Source organism: Saccopteryx bilineata, chromosome X, assembly GCF_036850765.1.
Source record: "Saccopteryx bilineata isolate mSacBil1 chromosome X, mSacBil1_pri_phased_curated, whole genome shotgun sequence".
In the NCBI taxonomy this organism is placed as follows: Eukaryota; Metazoa; Chordata; class Mammalia; order Chiroptera; family Emballonuridae; genus Saccopteryx; species Saccopteryx bilineata.
In genome coordinates, this window is record NC_089502.1 from 44,084,395 (window position 1) to 44,102,630 (window position 18,236).

Sequence of the window (18,236 nt, forward strand, 5' to 3'; positions counted from 1 at the left end):
ATCTTCAATAACGTGGACAGGCCTAGAGGGTAGTGTGCCGAGTGAAATGAACTCAGAGAAAGACAAATATTATATGATTTTACTTATATGTGGAATCTAAAGACCAAAATAAAAGAGCAAACAAAACTGAAACAGACTCAAAGCCACAGGGAACATACTGATGATTGCCAGAGGGGAGGGGTGTTGGGGGTGGGTGAAAAGGTGAAGGGATTAAGAAGTACTCATTGGCAGTTACAGAACAGTCAGGGGGATGTAAAGTACAGCAGGGGATATAGTCAACCATTGTAATAACTGTATGGGGCCAGACGGGTACTAGATTTATTAAGATGATCACTTTGTAAGTTACATAGATGTCTAATCAGAAGGCTGTACATCTGAAAGTAATACAATATTGTACGTCCCCTATAACTGAAAAATAAAAAGTTATTATTATTTTCGATATATTTTTCGATTGACTTGAGAGGGAGAAAAGAGAGGGTGAGAGAGAGAGATAAGCATCAACTCATTCCACTTAGTTGTGTACTCAGTGGTTGCTTCTGCTTCTCGTACGTGCCCTGAGCAGAGATCAAACGTGTGACCACTGTGTGCTGGGACGGTGCTCTATCCACTGAACCACCGGCCAGGGCCAAAAAATTATTTTAAAAAGTTAAATTAAATTAAAAGGTCACATAAAAGTGAATATGCTTTCCCCCTTTGTATAGTTAACCCCCTCCTTTAAAAAAAAACCACCAGTATTTTAAATGATATTCTTTGATCATAGTACCTTTTTCAGGGCTGTTTTTCACTGATTCTGCTTCCTTTTCACTTGCAGACTTGGAAACTAGAGGAAAAAAGGACAACTGCAATTTGTAAAATATTTAACAAATAGCTTTTGTAAAACTTTATTTTATATTAAGGCTTACCGGCATGTAATTTTCTTCAATTTATCAAATCAATTTTAGCTGACCTGATCTCCTATCATTAGAAGACAAAGTATTCAAGAACTTCTATAGTAAAAAGAACACCAGGGGGAAATCCATATTAAAAAAAAAATTCCTAGGAGGAAATATATCAAATCTTTAATATTTCTTTCTGGGTGGTATTTTCATCTTTGTGACTTTCCTCAAATTAAATTATTGCTTTTATTAGGAGGGAAAAAACCATGCTGGAAGTCTGAAGACTGAGCGAACAGTCCTGATTGTGGTAATGACTCACTGTGAAACCTTGCACAAGTCATTATGTCTTTCTGGATCTCAATGCCCTAATCTATATAAATAAGGGACTCAAGTAAATGATTTGTTAGGTCTCTTCAAACTTAGCGTTCAAACACTAACATATAGTAACCATAAACATATATTAATCAGAACTTTTTCCCCTATAAGACATTCATATTTATGAAAAAGAAGCAAAGGACACAAAAATAAACTCATAACCCTTTCAAATTATGTCTTGGAGGTAGAATCATCCCTGTCTCCTCTTTCTATAATGATTTAAATTTTTCCTTCCCCACAATATTTGTGTGTGTGTGTGTGTGTGTGTGTGTGTGTGTGTGTGTGACAGAGAGGGGCAGATAGGGACAGAAAGAATGGAAGGGAGAGAGATGAGAAGCATCAATTCTTTGTTGCAGCACCTTAGTTTTTCATTGATTGCTTTCTCATATGTGTCTTGGCCGGGGGCCTACAGCAGAGCAAGTGACCCCTTGCTCAAGCCAGTGACCTTGGCCTCAAGCTGGCGACCTTGGGGTTTCAAACCTGGGTCCTCCACATCCCAGTCTGACCCTCTATCCACTGTGCTACCACCTGGTCAGGCCTCTTATAGTGATTTATAGTAAGTATTCACCGTTTCAATAATAGCCATGACCTTAAATCACCCAAGATTCTGTTGTCTTTGTTGTGTTTTGAATAAGGCATAAAAATAATCTAATACATTTTAGAAATTTCTGCAACATAAGTAGGAATAAACTGCATTTTCTTTCTAATTCTCCATTAAACAAATTCTATTCATCAAAATCCAAAATGCAGTTCAGTTAATCAGTCAAGTGTTTGTGAAGTACTTACCATGTATTTAGCACTGTAATAAGTGCTGGCATAGCACAAAAAGAATCATAAGGTTTAATTAACTCAAATTTTATTAGTGGTAACTGGGTAAAGAGTATTTACGCCAGGAAGATGTCTATTGAGTGACTAATCATCAAGCAGATGTTTTTGAACAGATATTTACCATGGAGCTGACTGAAATACAGTAATTCTTCCTCAGAAAGTTCATCTCCCTTCGAAGGGTCCTTCGATTTCACTTCAGTATAAGCTGAAAGCAGATTATCCAAATCAAATTTACTAACAATGAGAGACAGAAACAGGTCCTTTAACAGCTCAGGTAAATCTGGGGGGGGGGGGTGGCAAAGAGCTAAGTAAAGGGTTTCTGTAAGAGAAAGATATATGAAGAAATGTGGAAGTGGTACTATCCTCTTGTATAGTAAATTACCAAGATATACTTCATCACTCTGAATTCTATCATTTCTCCTACTTGCTTTTTAATAGTTGTCCGAGAGCCATTATAAGTCGATATAAAAAAATCCAGCATTTGGAAATCTCTGAAAATGTGACCTCAGTCATCTGAAAACATCTTCAATAATTTAAAAAAAAAACATGAATTTGAGTGTTCTAACAGCTATGTAGTGTTCTATTTTTGATCCTTCTATTGAAAGCATATTCATTACATGACAATATTAGACATTTTAACTGCAATTTGACTTGACCATGTAAAGTCATTCATAATTAAACTATTAGGTGTTTTGTCTTTTGTTTTTAAAGCTGCATGCTGTGTTTGTGATCTGAGTGGGTGAAGAGTTAAAGATGCCCTTTAGGATTTCTGGTCTGGTAAAAAAAAAAAAATGGTTTCTGGCTATCCTAGGAAGACTCTAAAGAGATTCCAGGTGTAGTTATAGGCAGTACTGTTTGTTTTTGTGAATTACCTTATCTAAGCTAAAAGATACTTTTGCAATGCTCCCTTAGTTTAAAGCCTAAGACTGTTTTCCCACAACGTGGGTCAGGCCTGGGAAAAGGCAGCCTCTCAAGGTGAGAGGGAGACACTTAAACTGGAATGGTGTGCTAACACGGAGATAGCACAGTGGTGTTCACCGCTCTCTGGAGCCAGAACTCTGTGTGAATCCCATCTATGCAATGTATTAGCTGTGTGATCTTCGGCAAATAATTTAAACTTTCTGATCCTTAGTTTCCTTATTGTCAAAATTGGAAGTATAACACCACCTTTCGGGAATTGTGAGAATTAAAAATATAAGAACGCATGTAAAGTAAAGGGCTTGACAGAACAAATAATCAGTGAATGGTGGCTTTTATTTTGTTTCCTTTTCCACTGTTTCAATGTTTCCTGTTTCACTAGCCCTGGCCTGGTCTCATTTTTCTGAATAACCTGTAGTATTTCACAAGTTTGGCAGTTTGTCTAAAGTTAATTCTATTTTCTAATGACAATACAAAGTCAACATTATACTAATATTCAAATGATAGGTAGTTCTTATATACAAACTATATTAAATTTATAGACCACCAGCAGGAGGGAAACTTGGGAACCCGTTTGTTACACAGACTCTCTTCCATAGATTTCACTGGAGCTGAATATCAGCAAAAGTACTGGGAGGGTGATCCCTGGGCCACAATAAAGAAATGACCTTACATACCGAACATAATGCAATTAGTTTTGTGTGTGTGTGTGTGTGTGTGTGTGCGCGCGCGCGCATGACAGAGACAGAGAGAGAGAGAGAGAAGGACAGACAGGGATAGACAGACAGGAAGGGAGAGAGATGAGAACCATCAATTCTTTGTTGTAGCATCTTAGTTGTTCATTGATTGCTTTCTCACATGTGCCTTGAGCAGGGGTCTATTACAGACCAAGTGACCCCTTGCTCAAGCCAGCGACCTTGGGCTCAAGCTGGTGAGCCTTGCTCAAACCAGGTGAGCCTGTAGTTAAGCCAGCGACCTCAGGGTTTCGAACCCAGGTGCTCTGCGTCCCAGCTTGACGCTCTATCCACTGCGCCACCACCTGGTCAGGCTGAACGTTATGCTATTTGTTAAAGTGGAACTGTATCTGTAATTACACTTGTTAAAATGAATTTAACTCCTAACATCACTGAAGAATGTTGAACTCTTACCTGGAGGAATATGCAGCTTAAAAAGTAGTTTAAGCTTCTCAGTAAAACTTCCATTGTACATTATGTCTGTTCAATAAAATTGAATAGCAAGTAATTACAGATCCAAAGGACATTCAACCAATTCCAGCAATACAGATTACGATAGTAGATATGAGCCAGGAAGTAGAATTCAGAAACCTTCTTTTACTTAAGCTAACAGTTAAATAACCACCCATTATCTCGGGGATAAAATGTTCTGCTTATGTCCCTTCCCCACCCTCAGATTTCTTTTTTCTTTTGCAGGTGGACTAGTGTCTCATTTGAAGAAAGGACTCCTCTTCAAGGGACAACCCTGATAAGAAAGCCTGCCAAGTACAACAAGTTTCCTGGACATTTCTCTACCACTTTCCTTGGCTATGTGGTTGGATTTTTACTGAGGGACAAAGTCCTCCTGAAGTATCCATTTGCCTGAGTATGAAAAATAAGGACATGTTCTTCCTTCATGTGAACAGTTAAAACATCTGTATCCGCCCTGGCCGGTAGGCTCAGCGGTAGAGCATTGGCCTGGCGTGCGGGGGACCCGGGTTGGATTCCCGGCCAGGGCACATAGGAGAAGCGCCCATTTGCTTCTCCACACCCCCCCTTCCTCTCTGTCTCTCTCTTCCCCTCCCGCAGCCAAGGCTCCATTGGAGCAAAGATGGCCCAGGCGCTGGGGATGGCTCCTTGGCCTCTGCCCCAGGCACTAGAGTGGCTCTGGTCGCGGCAGAGCGATGCCCCGGAGGGGCAGAGCATCGCCCCCTGGTGGGCAGAGCGTCGCCCCTGGTGGGCGTGCCAGGTGGATCCCGGTCGGGCGCATGCGGGAGTCTGTCTGACTGTCTCTCCCCGTTTCCAGCTTCAGAAAAATACAAAAACAAACAAACAAACAAACAAAAAAACCCATCTGTATCCAACAGCTGGCTTTCCTGGAAGGGCTGGAGTAAAATGAGACAAATATACTTAGATTTAGCAACAAACATGGGAAAATGTCCAGTTATTGCTAAAGCTAGAGACAATGTAAGTCAGGCAGATAAAAATCTGACTAAGTTGGCAATAATAGGCAGTTCATGTTTTTTTTAATTTTTCTTAAGTGAGAAGCGGGGAGGCAGAGAGACAGACTCCCACATGAGCCCAGACAGGGGTCCACCCAGCAAGCCCCCTATGAGATGATGCTCTGAACATCTGGGGCGTTGCTCCGTTGCTCAACAACCAAGCTACGTTAGTGCCTGAGGCAAGGCCATGGAACCATCCTCAGTACCGGGGCCAACTTGCTCCAACTGAGCCATGGCTGCCAGAGAGGGGGAATGAGAGAGAGAGGTGAGACAGGGTGGGGTAGAGAAGCAGATGGTTGCTTCTCCTGCATGCCCTGACAGGAAATTGCACCCGAGACATCCACACACTGGGCCAAAGCTCCACCATTGAGCCAACTGGCCAGGGCCAGTACAAGTATTTTTAGAGGTACCTTTATTTTTGCCTTAAAACAGAAAATTATTCAGCATCATCCTACCAATTGCAGAGGAGAATTCTTTGAAGTTTATAAGGCAGTCAGAGTTCTCGTCCAACAATCTGAATGTCCACAAAGCTAGTGAGTCTCTGTTTGCAGAAGGAGCCCAGGGACTCAACAAGTGATATAACACTCTGAACTGCTGGCAGTCAATCTGATACTGTTCCAAATATGGCAGGCTGGGGTCATGGTGCTTCAATACTGGACAACTCAAACACCAATAATAGGAATAAAACAGCTCTTTCTATTAAAAATAAAAAAGAAAAGGCATTAAATTAGAAAAAAAATAATTTTATAAGATTTTTTTATTCTTTTAAACATATCTACTAAAATAATTAAAGACAAAATATTTAAGGGAAGTTATGGTAAAAATTCTATTAAAAGAGTACTATTTAAAGAAGAACAGTACCTTAAAGATGACATAAAGTTCATCCAGTTCATGAAGGCTCAATTTCACATCTTGTGATACAACACGCAGCTTGAAAAAAGTTAAAAGCACTTTAGAATTGAACACTTCAGTATAGAAATTCTCTAACTCCATTTAGAAATCTCCCTCTGCCAGAGTAAAATATTTTATCTCAAACTTTTAAAAGGGATAACAAAGTAAATGTACCTATTTTGCTCTTTAAAAGGGCTGCACATAGAATACAGCTGAACTCCACTCTTATATGTTCAAAAAGTATTAGAACTAATGATAATCAGTAACATGGCCACTTAATAAAGCAACAAAAACAAATTCATAGCTTTTATACAGACAACAACAAATTAAAAATGTAAAGGGCAAAACATCTCATTTATATTAGCATCAAAACGATAGTAGTGGATAAACCCAACAAGAATGTATAAGACCTATATGATGAAAACTATAAATGCTTACTAAAAGACATTAAAAACATATCATTAAAATATATATATATATATATTTTTTACAGAGAGTGAGAATCAGAGAGAGGGATAGATATAAACAGACAGACAGGAATGCAGAGAGATGAGAAGCATCAATCATCAGTTTTTCGTTGCGACACCTTAGTTCATTGATTGCTTTCTTTTTTTCTTTTTTTTCTTTTTTTTGTTGCATTTTTCTGAAGCTGGAAACGGGGAGAGACAGTCAGACTCCCGCATGCGCCCGACTGGGATCCACCCGGCACGCCCACCAGGGGCGACACTCTGCCCACCAGGGGGCGATGCTCTGCCCATCCTGGGCGTCGCCATGTTGCGACCAGAGCCACTCTAGCGCCTGGGGCAGAGGCCACAGAGCCATCCCCAGCGCCCGGGCCATCTTTGCTCCAATGGAGCCTCGGCTGCGGGAGGGGAAGAGAGAGACAGAGAGGAAGGCGCGGCGGAGGGGTGGAGAAGCAAATGGGCGCTTCTCCTATGTGCCCTGGCCGGGAATCGAACCCGGGTCCTCCGCACGCTAGGCCGACACTCTACCGCTGAGCCAACCGGCCAGGGCCTGATTGCTTTCTCATATGTGCCTTGACTGTGGGGCTACAGCAGAGCAAGTGACCCCTTGCTCAAGCCAGCGACCTTGGGTCCAAGCTGCTGAGCTTGGCTCAAACCAGATGAGCCTACACTCAAGCTGGCAACCTCAGGGTCTCGAACCTGGGTCCTCTGCATCCCAGTCCGATGCTCTATCCATTGCGCTACTGCCTGGTCAGGCAAAAATGAATATTAAAAACTTTTTAAAAGCCTTATCAGATTTAAAAATGGATATAAAGTCATAGTAGCTAAATCAGTGTGCTGTTCTTACAAAAAAAGAGACTCCAGTAATAAACCAATATATGTATATAACTATTTAATATATGAAAAACAGAATACAGTAAAGATGGACTAGTCAATAAATGATATTGAGCCTAACCAGGTGGTGGTGCAATGGATAGAGTGTCGGCTTGGGATGCTAAGGTCTAAGGTTCGAAACCCTAAGGACACTGGCTTGAGTGTGAGCTCATCCAGTTGAGTGCGGGCTCACCAGCTTGAGCATGGTATCATACACATGACCCCATGGTCACTGGCTTTAGCCCAAAGGTCACTGGCTTAAGCAAGGGGTCACTGGCTCGGGTGGAGCCCACTGGTCAAGGCACACATGAAAAAGCAAACAATGGCCCTGGCCGGTTGGCTCAGCGGTAGAGCGTCGGCCTGGCGTGCGGGGGACCCGGGTTCGATTCCCGGCCAGGGCACATAGGAGAAGCGCCCATTTGCTTCTCCACCCCCCCTTCCTCTCTGTCTCTCTCTTCCCCTCCCGCAGTCAAGGCTCCATTGGAGCAAAGATGGCCCAGGCACTGGTGATGGCTCCTTGGCCTCTGCCCCAGGTGATAGAGTGGCTCTGGTTGCGGCAGAGCGACCCCCCAGAGGGGCAGAGCAGAGCATCGCCCCCTGGTGGGCAGAGCTTCGCCCCTGGTGGGCGTGCTGGGTGGATCCCAGTCGGGCGCATGCGGGAGTCTGTCTGACTGTCTCTCCCCGTTTCCAGCTTCAGAAAAATACAAAAAAAAAAAAAAAAAAAAAAAAAAAAAAAGCAAAAGCAAACAATGAACAGCTAAGGTGCTATAACAATGAGCTGATGCTTCTCATCTCTCTCCCTTCTTGTCTGTCCCTCTCTCTTTCTTAAAAAAAAAAAAGGCATTCAAACAATAGTCTGTTTCAGTTGGGAAAAAAAAGTACCATTATAGACCTATTTCACACTAGAAACAAACTATATACTTTAGGTGTAGTAAATATCTCACATGAAAAAGTATGTTTCTAAATTATATAACTTTATAAAGAAAAGACTGCTTGCTATGTTTGACATGAAACCTACACAACATGTAAGAAATATAATACATAACTACAAAAAAATTTGAAACTTATACACTCTAAAATATACCCTAAAGAAAATTTAAAAAGATTGAAGGAAAATATTAACCACAAATATAACTGACAATGAATTCATGTATATGAATATATAACATATAAAGAGCTCCTATAATCAATAAGAAAAAGACAAAAAACCTCATAGAAAAATGGGCAAAGTCTATGAATAGACAAGAGAAGAAATTTAAAAATCTAATAAACGTGATCAGTGAAATAAAAAGGACAATCTGTATTTTTTTCATTCAAGTTGGCACAAATTAAATTTTTTTTTTTTTTTTTCCGAAGCTGGAAACGGGGAGAGACAGTCAGACAGACTCCCGCATGCGCCCGACCGGGATCCACCCAGCATGCCCACCAGGGGGCGATGCTCTGCCCTCCAGGGGGCGATGCTCTGCCCCTCTGAAGCATCACTCTGCTGCGACCAGAGCCACTCTAGCGCCTGGGGCAGAGGCCAAGGAGCCATCCCCAGCGCCCGGGCCATCTTTGCTCCAATGGAGCCTTGGCTGCGGGAGGGGAAGAGAGAGACAGAGAGGAAGGAGAGGGGGAGGGGCGGAGAAGCAGATGGGCGCTTCTCCTGTGTGCCCTGGCTGGGAATCGAACCCGGGACTTCTGCACTCCAGGCCGATGCTCTACCACTGAGCCAACCAGCCAGGGCCCAATTAAATATTTTTAGTATCTAATGTTGGTGGAAATGTGGAGAACAAGGAATTTTTACACACTGTTGGTGGGACTTGTAATTTGGTACAGGCCCTGGTTGGATAGCTCAGTTGGTTAGCGTGTCATCCCAATACGTCAAGGTTGTGGGTTCAATCCACAACGTTGTGCCCAGTCAGGGAACATATAATCATCAACCAATGAATGCATAGATAAGTACAATAACAAACTGATGTTTCTATTTCCCTTCTACTCTCTAAAATCAGTCAAGAGAAAAATGTATAATTTGGTACAAATCATTTAGAGGATAATTTGGCAGGACCTGTCAATTTTCAAATGGGCAAACCCTGACCTAGCTTCTACTTCCAGGAATCTACCCTATAGACATCCTCTTACAAATATGTAAAAATAGATATACAAGGATGTTTAGATAAGGTATTACTTATAAAAACCACAAAAACTTAAATGTATACCTATAAGGAATAAAGTATAGCATATCCATACTATAGTATATTATTCAGTACATTAAGAAGTGAGGTAGATATGTGTATACTAATATACAGTAGCCATGATGTATTTTTGAGTGAAAAGTTACAGAACAAAGTGACTGGTATGCTCTCATTAAAAAACAAAAACAAAAAACAAACAAAAAAAAACTATGTTACCGGTCCCGACCCCCACATAAACATTTATATCTATAGATACACAGAAAAATGATCTGGAAGAATACATGCCGAATCACTTTAATACTGGGCACTCCTGAGGCAGGAAGCCTTTACATCTTTACATTTCTGGGATATTTGAATAATTGACAATAAGAATGCATTACTTCAGTATTTTTATTTATTTATTTTTCCCATTGATTTCAGAGAAAGAGAAGAAGAGACGGGGGGGGGGAGGGAGAGAGGGAGAAAGAGAAGTATCAACTCGTTCCACTTAATTGTTTTATTCAGTTGTGCACTCATTGGTTGTTCTCCTATGTGCCCACACTGGGGATCAAACCTGCAACCTCAGCATGCCAGCATGACACTCTATCCACTGAGCCACCTGACCAGGGCTACGTCTATATTTTTAAAAGTTCATATATAAAAACTAAAACCAGGTGGCTCTATGCTAACTATGTCACAGTAACAACACCGGTTGAATCAAAATCTAAACTGGAATCTTAAGAAATGTTAAATTCCCCAGATTTGTACCTCTGAGAACTTGGCCTTTAAGCAAGTAGGATCACAAAAACAATACATGTTCATGATAAAAACTCAAACAGTACAGGACGATATATATATAGTGAAGTAAAACTCTTCCTCTTCTGATCATCAGTCTATTAATCCCACTCACCAGAGGCAACCAATATTAACAGCTTCTTATATTGCCATCCAAATATTAAAAAATGAGAGTATTAAAAAAACCACTGTTGTCTGATCAGGCGGTGGTGCAGTAGATAGAGTGTTGGACTGGGATGCGGAGGACCCAGGTTTGAAACCCTGTGCTCACCAGCTTGAGTCCAAGTCGCTGGCTTGAGCAAGTGGTCACTTGTTTTGCTGGAGCCCCCCGGTCAAGGCACATATGAGAAAGCAATCAATGAACAACTAAGGTGCTGCAACAAAGAATTGATGCTTCTCATCTCTCTCCCTTCCTGTCTATCCCTATCTGCCCCTCTCTGTCTCTGTCACACACACACAGCATTGTTTTAGACATTTTCCACTTTACTATAGGTATCCTGGGTAATAATATATATGTTATATATATCTAATATACATATTAGATATATATAATATATATATCTCCTTTTTATAATATATAATATATATATTAGAAGCACTAATAATATATTATATATATATATTAGAAGCACTGATTACTGTTTTTATTGACAAAGAACATCACAAATGTTATGCTTAAATGCCTATATTATAGCATTCACTACTGAAGGTCAGATAAAACAAAACACATTGGAGAAACTGACATAATGGACTGGGGTGTAAAAGGTGAGGAGATTGAGAAATACAGATTGGTAGTTACAAAACAGTCACAGGAATGCAAAGTACAGCACAAGAAATATAGTCATTAATATTGTAATAACTACCTAACTACCGTATGTATGGCGCCAGGTGGGTACTGGAAATATCAGGAGGAATACTTTGCAAAGTATATGATTGTCTAACCACTGTGATGTATGCCTGAAACTAACACAAAATAATATAGAATATAAATTGTGATTGGAAAAAAAATTTTTATCGCAAAAAGAAAATAACTTATTTTCTCTCAAAAATTTATAGTAAGCTCAGCTGTGGCAAGAATCTAGCTCAAAAGTTTATTTATTCTCAAATTTTTTTACATGGAATGGTAATTGTTAAAAGGAAGGGAAAGAAAAATTGTCATTCCAGTTGCCTCCTCCCACTGGGTGGTTACTCACCACATTCTGTTTCGTCGTCTCCTCTAGGGTCTGTATCACATATAACCTATTTCGACAGCGCATGCTGTGTATATCTTCACAACGAATATAACCATATTTCTGAAAGAAATATGATTTCAGTGGATACTCATTCATAATAAACATCCACTTCTCTTACAACTGAATTTCGTCAAACTCGATTCTCAGAAGCCTTTGTTCTATTTCTAGCTATTTTCTTAACTTGTTCAGTGATTATGCAAATTTTCAACTCCCACATTTCATTTGCTCTACATACTTACTGGAGAGAATTCCATCTACTACGTGTCTAGAATAAGTACAAGAACATTGGTAACATTCTTAGTCTATAAGAAGAGAATAATTTTCTCCTTTTTATATAGTGATAGATATTTAAAAGCGGTCATTTGTGAGAGCAAATTTCATTTATATAAATTTATATAAATTTCATTTATATAATGAAAAGCAAATGGAAGCAGAGGAGACAACATAACCTACAAACTGCACAGAACTCATTGTTAAATTGAAGTCATAATTTAAAATTATGCTTTACTGGTATTATTATTTTACTCTTAATATACCACTAGAGTCATAACTGTAATATTGATTATTTAAAATATGCTATTTAATTATATATTTATTTAAAAATTACCTCATTTGACTCTCTAATCAAGTCTGTAATATCCACTCTTATATGGCTGCTTTTTCCATCACTCACATTTGAACCCTGCTGAACATTTGAAGGCAATGGGCTATCCTTATTGGTGATACTGTCAAAAAACCTATCCAACAGTGATAGCAAAACAATAATTAGTGCAAGTAAGATGCAGAGTAAATGACAGCTAACTTCTCCATAGTCAGGGGTTCATTTCAACTGAGAGGACGAGGGACGGTCTTATGAAGTAAATTTGAAGACAGTCTGGAATTAGGAAGACAAGGGAGTAGGGAATGGGATGAAGAAATGATTTCGGAGCTGGGGAGAAGAGTGTGATGGAAGCAAACAGTACTCTCAGAGTACTCAGCAAATACCACATATCTCAGTGAGGATGGAATATAGGCTTTGTAGAGGCATGTAAGGAGAAATAAGTTAAGAATAGGTACATCAAGGCCTTATCATAGTTCGATATGCTAGAGTGGGGTATTTATATTTTATTGTGTACATAATGAGATTTGATGCATCATTACAAGTTACCCAATCAAATATGCATTCATTTAATACACACACACACACACACACACATATACACACAGCACAGTGCTTTAACACAAAACAGCATTCATGAAAAAGACACTAGGAAAATAAAGCTCAGTCTACCACTTGGAAACCAGAGCAATTTCCCCCACTGGATATGTAACATTACCACTATCCATTCTCCTTCAAATTACTTTTTTAAAGTGACATTTTATGACTCAATCTGGGGCTAGGAAAGTCTCAGAATAGAGAATCAACAATATTAGTGGCTTCCTTTAAAATAATTTCCTTTTGTTATATTCTGTTTGGAAACAGAGAAGTGGACTTCAGGCCTAGATTTCTCATTCAAGTAGCTTTGTGACCCAGGGCAAACTGCTTCAAGTTTCTAGGCTTCCTTTTCTTACCTGTAAAATAAGGGAATGAACAACATAATCTCTAAGGAACGCCCCAGATTTAAATGTTGTGATTCCTTTAGTACCTGTTCAAAGCTGTCACAGCTTCAGCATCATCTCTACATGTCAGCAGTTTGTCCAAATTGTAGTCAAGTATGGCCAATCCCAGTTGTAAAATGGCCTTTATCCCATCATAGAAGAAACAGTCCACCACATTCACTGCACTTTCAATTGGTAGGACACTAATAAAAAGTGTGAGGAACCATGAGAGAGAAACTGAGGAAAAGAATGTCATATCAGTCATGTGTTCTGTCAGTTGGGGAAGGTGATCCCTGATCAGTTCTTCAAAGACGGCCTGATCTACCAAGGCACCTAGAAAACATAAAAGAAGTTTAAAAATGAATACTATTCAAAAGGATTTATTTCAGATAATTCCCACTCCTGTTAGTATGTTGATATATCTTATTTTTCTTCCTTAAATTATGTACTTCTTCAGTGCCTTTTCTATACTATACAAATCTCTTTATCTGCTAGCAGTGTCCTACATCAAGAAGCACTTCAGCCTGACCTGTGGTGGTGCAGTGGATAAAGCGTTGACCTGGAATGCTGAAGTTGCTTCTTCAAAACCCCAGGCTTGCCTGGTCAAGGCATTTATGAGAAGCAACTACTATGAGTTGATGCTTCCCACTCTTTCCCCCAAATCTCTCTCTCCCTTCCTCCCCCCCTCTCTTTCTCCCTATCCTCTCTCTAAAAATCAATAAATAAAAATATTTAAAAATATTTTTTTTTAAAAAAAGCATTTGAGAAACTCAATTCAAATTCATCTGAAGAGAACCTGTCCGATAGCTCAGTTGGTCAGAGCACTGTCCTGATATGCCAAGGTTGCAGGTTCGATCCTCACTCAGGGTACATACAAGAATCAACCAATGGAAGCATAAATAAGTGGAACAACAAATAGATGTTTCTCTCTCCAAATTCATTTGAACAATTATTTATTGAATCACTATGTGTAATATACCAATTAATGAAGTGGTCTCATCTTCAATAAGTTCAATATCTAGGACAGTGGTCGGCAAACTCATTAGTCAACAGAGCCAAATAAGAACAGTACAATGATTGAAATTTCTTTTGAGAGCCAAATTTTTTAAACTTAAACTATATAGGTAGGTACATCCTTATCAAGGTAGCACCCACATGTGGTATTTTGTAGAAGAACCACACTCAAGGGGCCAAAGAGCCGCATGTGGCTCACGAGCCTCAGTTTGCCGACCAGGAATCTAGTAGAACTTAAGATAAATACACAAATAACTAAGATGAAAGATCATACAATCAATGACCTAGCCATGATGCTTAAGGCTTATGAGGGTACAAAGGAGAGATTATCTATAGTTTTAATGTAGGGGATAACAGAGTTATAAATATTTGATGACTAAAGAAAATATTACACAATTAAGAAGTCAAGAACTTGGTCCTTTCAAACCTTTCAAATATCTATACAGTTCGTATAAATATAGCTGATTAATATCTATCTCTCATCAATAAACTATGAAAATTATCCAGCAGCTCTCAATGCTTCATTCAGATTACCATTGTTTTAGCAATCTAAAGAGAAGAAACTTAAATTTTCTATTCATTAAAAAACAGACAAGATATTTTATTTTTTTAAAAGCAACATATTAAATAATTTTCCAAACATTATTCAATACAAAAAGCTCTTCTCTCAACCATGTCAGTGAATGTGATTTTTTGATACTACTTACATTTTGTATATTTTAAAACCTAACTGATCAGTTCTTCCATGATAGGTAATTAGATAGACAAGAGGCATATAAATTGTTAGAAAACATATATGTGTTTTTACATTTCTTTTACCAATAATTCGACGATTAAAGTAATCAGGCAACATTCGTTCACATACAGCAACCAGAAGCCAAAAAGCTTCTTCCTCTTTTGCGTACAGAAGCAACACTGAAGTCAAAATATTCATTGCCTAAAATTCACAGGAAAATAAAAAAATAGTCATTTAGATAATTCATTCATTTAAACTACTTTTCAAAAAAATCCTCTATTCGTAAGTTACAAGGAATAAATAGGATCTATATATAACAATTATGGGTGCTCAACCCATTATAAATGATTCTGTGGCAGAAAGAGCTAGCTATTCACCATAATCCATACCACTTCTTCAAAGTACCTGTACATATGTGTGCTAAGCTGTATATTTTGCAGACATCTTTGTATATGGGTATGGCCATGAGACCAAGATCTTCCAACAGAATATAGGTGAGACATCAAAATAACAACTAAACTACAGAACTATCATTCAGAACCACCTGAAATCTGGCTGAACGGAAGTCCTACAACTAGGGAATTAAAGGAGTCATATAGAGCCTGACCAGTTGTGGCACTGTAGATAGAGTGTTGACCTGGGACAGTGAGGTCCCAGGGTCAAGACCCTGAGTTCGCCGGCTTGAGTATGGGCTTATTTAACGTGAGCACAGGCTTGCTAGTTTGAGCATGGGATCACCAGCTTGAGCACGAGATCACTGAAATGATCCCATGGTTGCTGGCTTGAGCCCCAAGGTCACTAGTTTGTGCAAGGGGTCACTGGTTCAGCTTGAGCCTCCCTCCCAAGTCAAGGCATGCATGCAAAGCAATCAATGAACAGCTAAAATGATGCAACTACAAAGTTGATGCTCCTTACCTCCCCCCTCTCAAAATAAATAAATAAATAAATAAATAAATAAAGCCACATCAAGATTGGTAGGGGTGGCAGAGGCAGTTAATGGGCTGGTTTCATGCCAATGTATGGAAGATTAAATATTGGGAGGGATATCTTGGTTGCAGAGGTTCCTTGCTAATGAGTGAGGCCACCCAGCTCAGGGTTCCAGAGCCAGGAAGAGAAATCTCCATAACTTCTGGAAGGAAAAACCAACTGGATTGAGGCTGAGGGAGATGGAAGCTGTTGGAGTCCTAGGCAGCTCCTCTTAAAGATCCCACACACGGACTTACATGAACTAACTCCTTCTTAGCTCCATTGCTGGGGCAGCAGCTCAAAAGGCATCTGAGTCATATGAGGAGGAACTGAATTGTCCAGCATCAGAGCAAGAGCTGGAGGGGGGCAGCTTTCTCCCAGACAGAAGTGCAGACAGAGGCAATTGTTCCTTTGATTATCTACCCCCCAACAAAGGTGGCAGGTAAATGCCATAATTGAGTCACTATCCACCTGGCTCACACTATTTATACCCCCCACCCCTAACTCCAGTTATTTCCTGAGGCCCTGTCCCACCCAACTTTCAGGCCCACTCAGGCTATTTCCAATGGCTTTGCCATATGGCCATTCATGCTTCAGATTTTCCTAAAAATCTCTCAAACAAGCATCATCTGGACTCAGCATGCCCTGTTCGTCTTGCTGAGTGGCCCCAGGCCCAGCACAAGAAGCTGCCAGACTTGGTTTGCAGCTTAGACTCACCTGGGCACCTCTAAAACCTGGGAGCTATAGAGTAGCTATCCACATATCACTTTATAACTCATGCAGGGAGGCCCTAGCAGAACACAGGTGATTCCTGACCTTGGCCTAGACCTCCTGGGAGGCCCAAGAGCCAGTGCACCCAGTGGACAGCTTCATACCATGTCAAAGGACAATCACCCAAACAACCTCCACAGACACACACTCAAGGATCAAACTCAGCGGGCACCACAGCCTCACTGAAACAAGTCTTACACTGTGGGTGGGCCCCTGCACAGATGATCCTTCGTGTGGTCAGTGGTTAGAGGTCGGTGATTGCAGCCAGTTCCTGTGGCTGATTGGCCTGGAGGTAAATCCCTTCCACTGATGTGTCAATGCTAATCAAGGCTCTACTACAAGAGGAGGGTGTACACAGCCCACATGGAGGTGGGGAGATCTGGAGTGCCCAGCTTGGATGATCAAGGAGGATGTACCACTGGACCCTGAAAGACACCTACTACATTAGGCTACTCTACCAAGCCTGGGAGATGTAGCAGCTCTACTTAATACACAGAAATGAATACACGTAGGTGCTAAAATGAGGAAACATGTCCCAAATAAAAGAAGAGAACCAAACTCCAAAAAAAGAACTAAACAAAATCAAGACAAGCAACATACTAGATGCAGAGTTCAAAACACTGGTTGGTCATAAGGATGCTCAATGAAGTTAGTGAGGACCTCAACAGCATATAAAAAACTAGTCTGAAACAAAGGATATACTAACTAAAACAAAGAATAATGTATAAGGAGTCAACAATAGAGTAGATGAAGTCGAGAATCAAATTAGCAATTTGGAATATAAGAAAGCAAAAAACACCTAATCAGAACAGCTAAGAGAAAAAAGAATCCAGAAAAGTAAGCCGAGTGTGAGGAGCCTCTGGGACAAATTCAAGCATACCAACATTCACATCAGTAGGGTGCCGGAAGGAGAAGAGGGGAGCAAGAAATTAAAAACCTATTTGAAATATGACAGAAAAGTTCACTAGCTTAGTGAAGGAATAGACATATAAGCCCAGGAAGTACGGAGAGTCCTAAACAAGATGAACCCTAAGAGGCCTACATCAGGACACATCATAATTAAAATGCAAAAGGTTAAAGGCAAAGAAAGAACCTTAAAAGCACCAAGAGAAAATCAATTAGCTATAAGGGAGTTCCCATAAGACTGTCAGCTGATTTCTCAACAGGAACTTTGCAGGCCAGAAGGGATTGGCAAGAAATATTCAAAGTACAGATATTGATCGACTTATGACCTATGCAACTTATGACCATTCGACTTTATGACCACAATCGCTAGCCACGACTGCTCCGCATCTGGCAGCGCAAGCGTTGCCCAGCTGGGTGTACGACAGTGCGGACCAGCTTCCGGCAGCACTACCATCTCCGCATGCACCGTTTCAACTGTTATCCCAGACTAGGTACAGCAATTTGTATTTTGTGCCTTGGCTATTTTTTATCAAACCCCTCCCAAGATGTCTACCAAGAGGAAATTGTCTTTGTCTACACCTCAGCTTGCCAAGAAGGAAAGAAAGGCCATCGATCTCGACATGAAAATGAGTGCGGGCTCATCCGA

The 18,236-nt window shown here is 40.2% G+C and overlaps 1 protein-coding gene across 2 annotated transcripts in view; it reads right to left on the reverse strand.

The window, feature by feature from the left end:
• The window catches only part of TBC1D8B (TBC1 domain family member 8B), a 70,307-nt gene that overhangs the window by 13,107 nt on the left and 38,964 nt on the right, over positions 1-18,236 (reverse strand). For both annotated transcript variants that reach the window (XM_066249928.1, XM_066249929.1), the window contains exons 11-19: positions 15,031-15,148; positions 13,245-13,530; positions 12,227-12,356; positions 11,581-11,679; positions 6,073-6,141; positions 5,667-5,907; positions 4,145-4,210; positions 2,200-2,283; positions 764-820 (exon numbers count right to left, since the gene is read on the reverse strand). In XM_066249928.1, the coding sequence (XP_066106025.1) occupies positions 764-820; positions 2,200-2,283; positions 4,145-4,210; positions 5,667-5,907; positions 6,073-6,141; positions 11,581-11,679; positions 12,227-12,356; positions 13,245-13,530; positions 15,031-15,148 (1,150 nt within the window). The remainder of the gene's footprint in view (positions 1-763; positions 821-2,199; positions 2,284-4,144; positions 4,211-5,666; positions 5,908-6,072; positions 6,142-11,580; positions 11,680-12,226; positions 12,357-13,244; positions 13,531-15,030; positions 15,149-18,236) is intronic.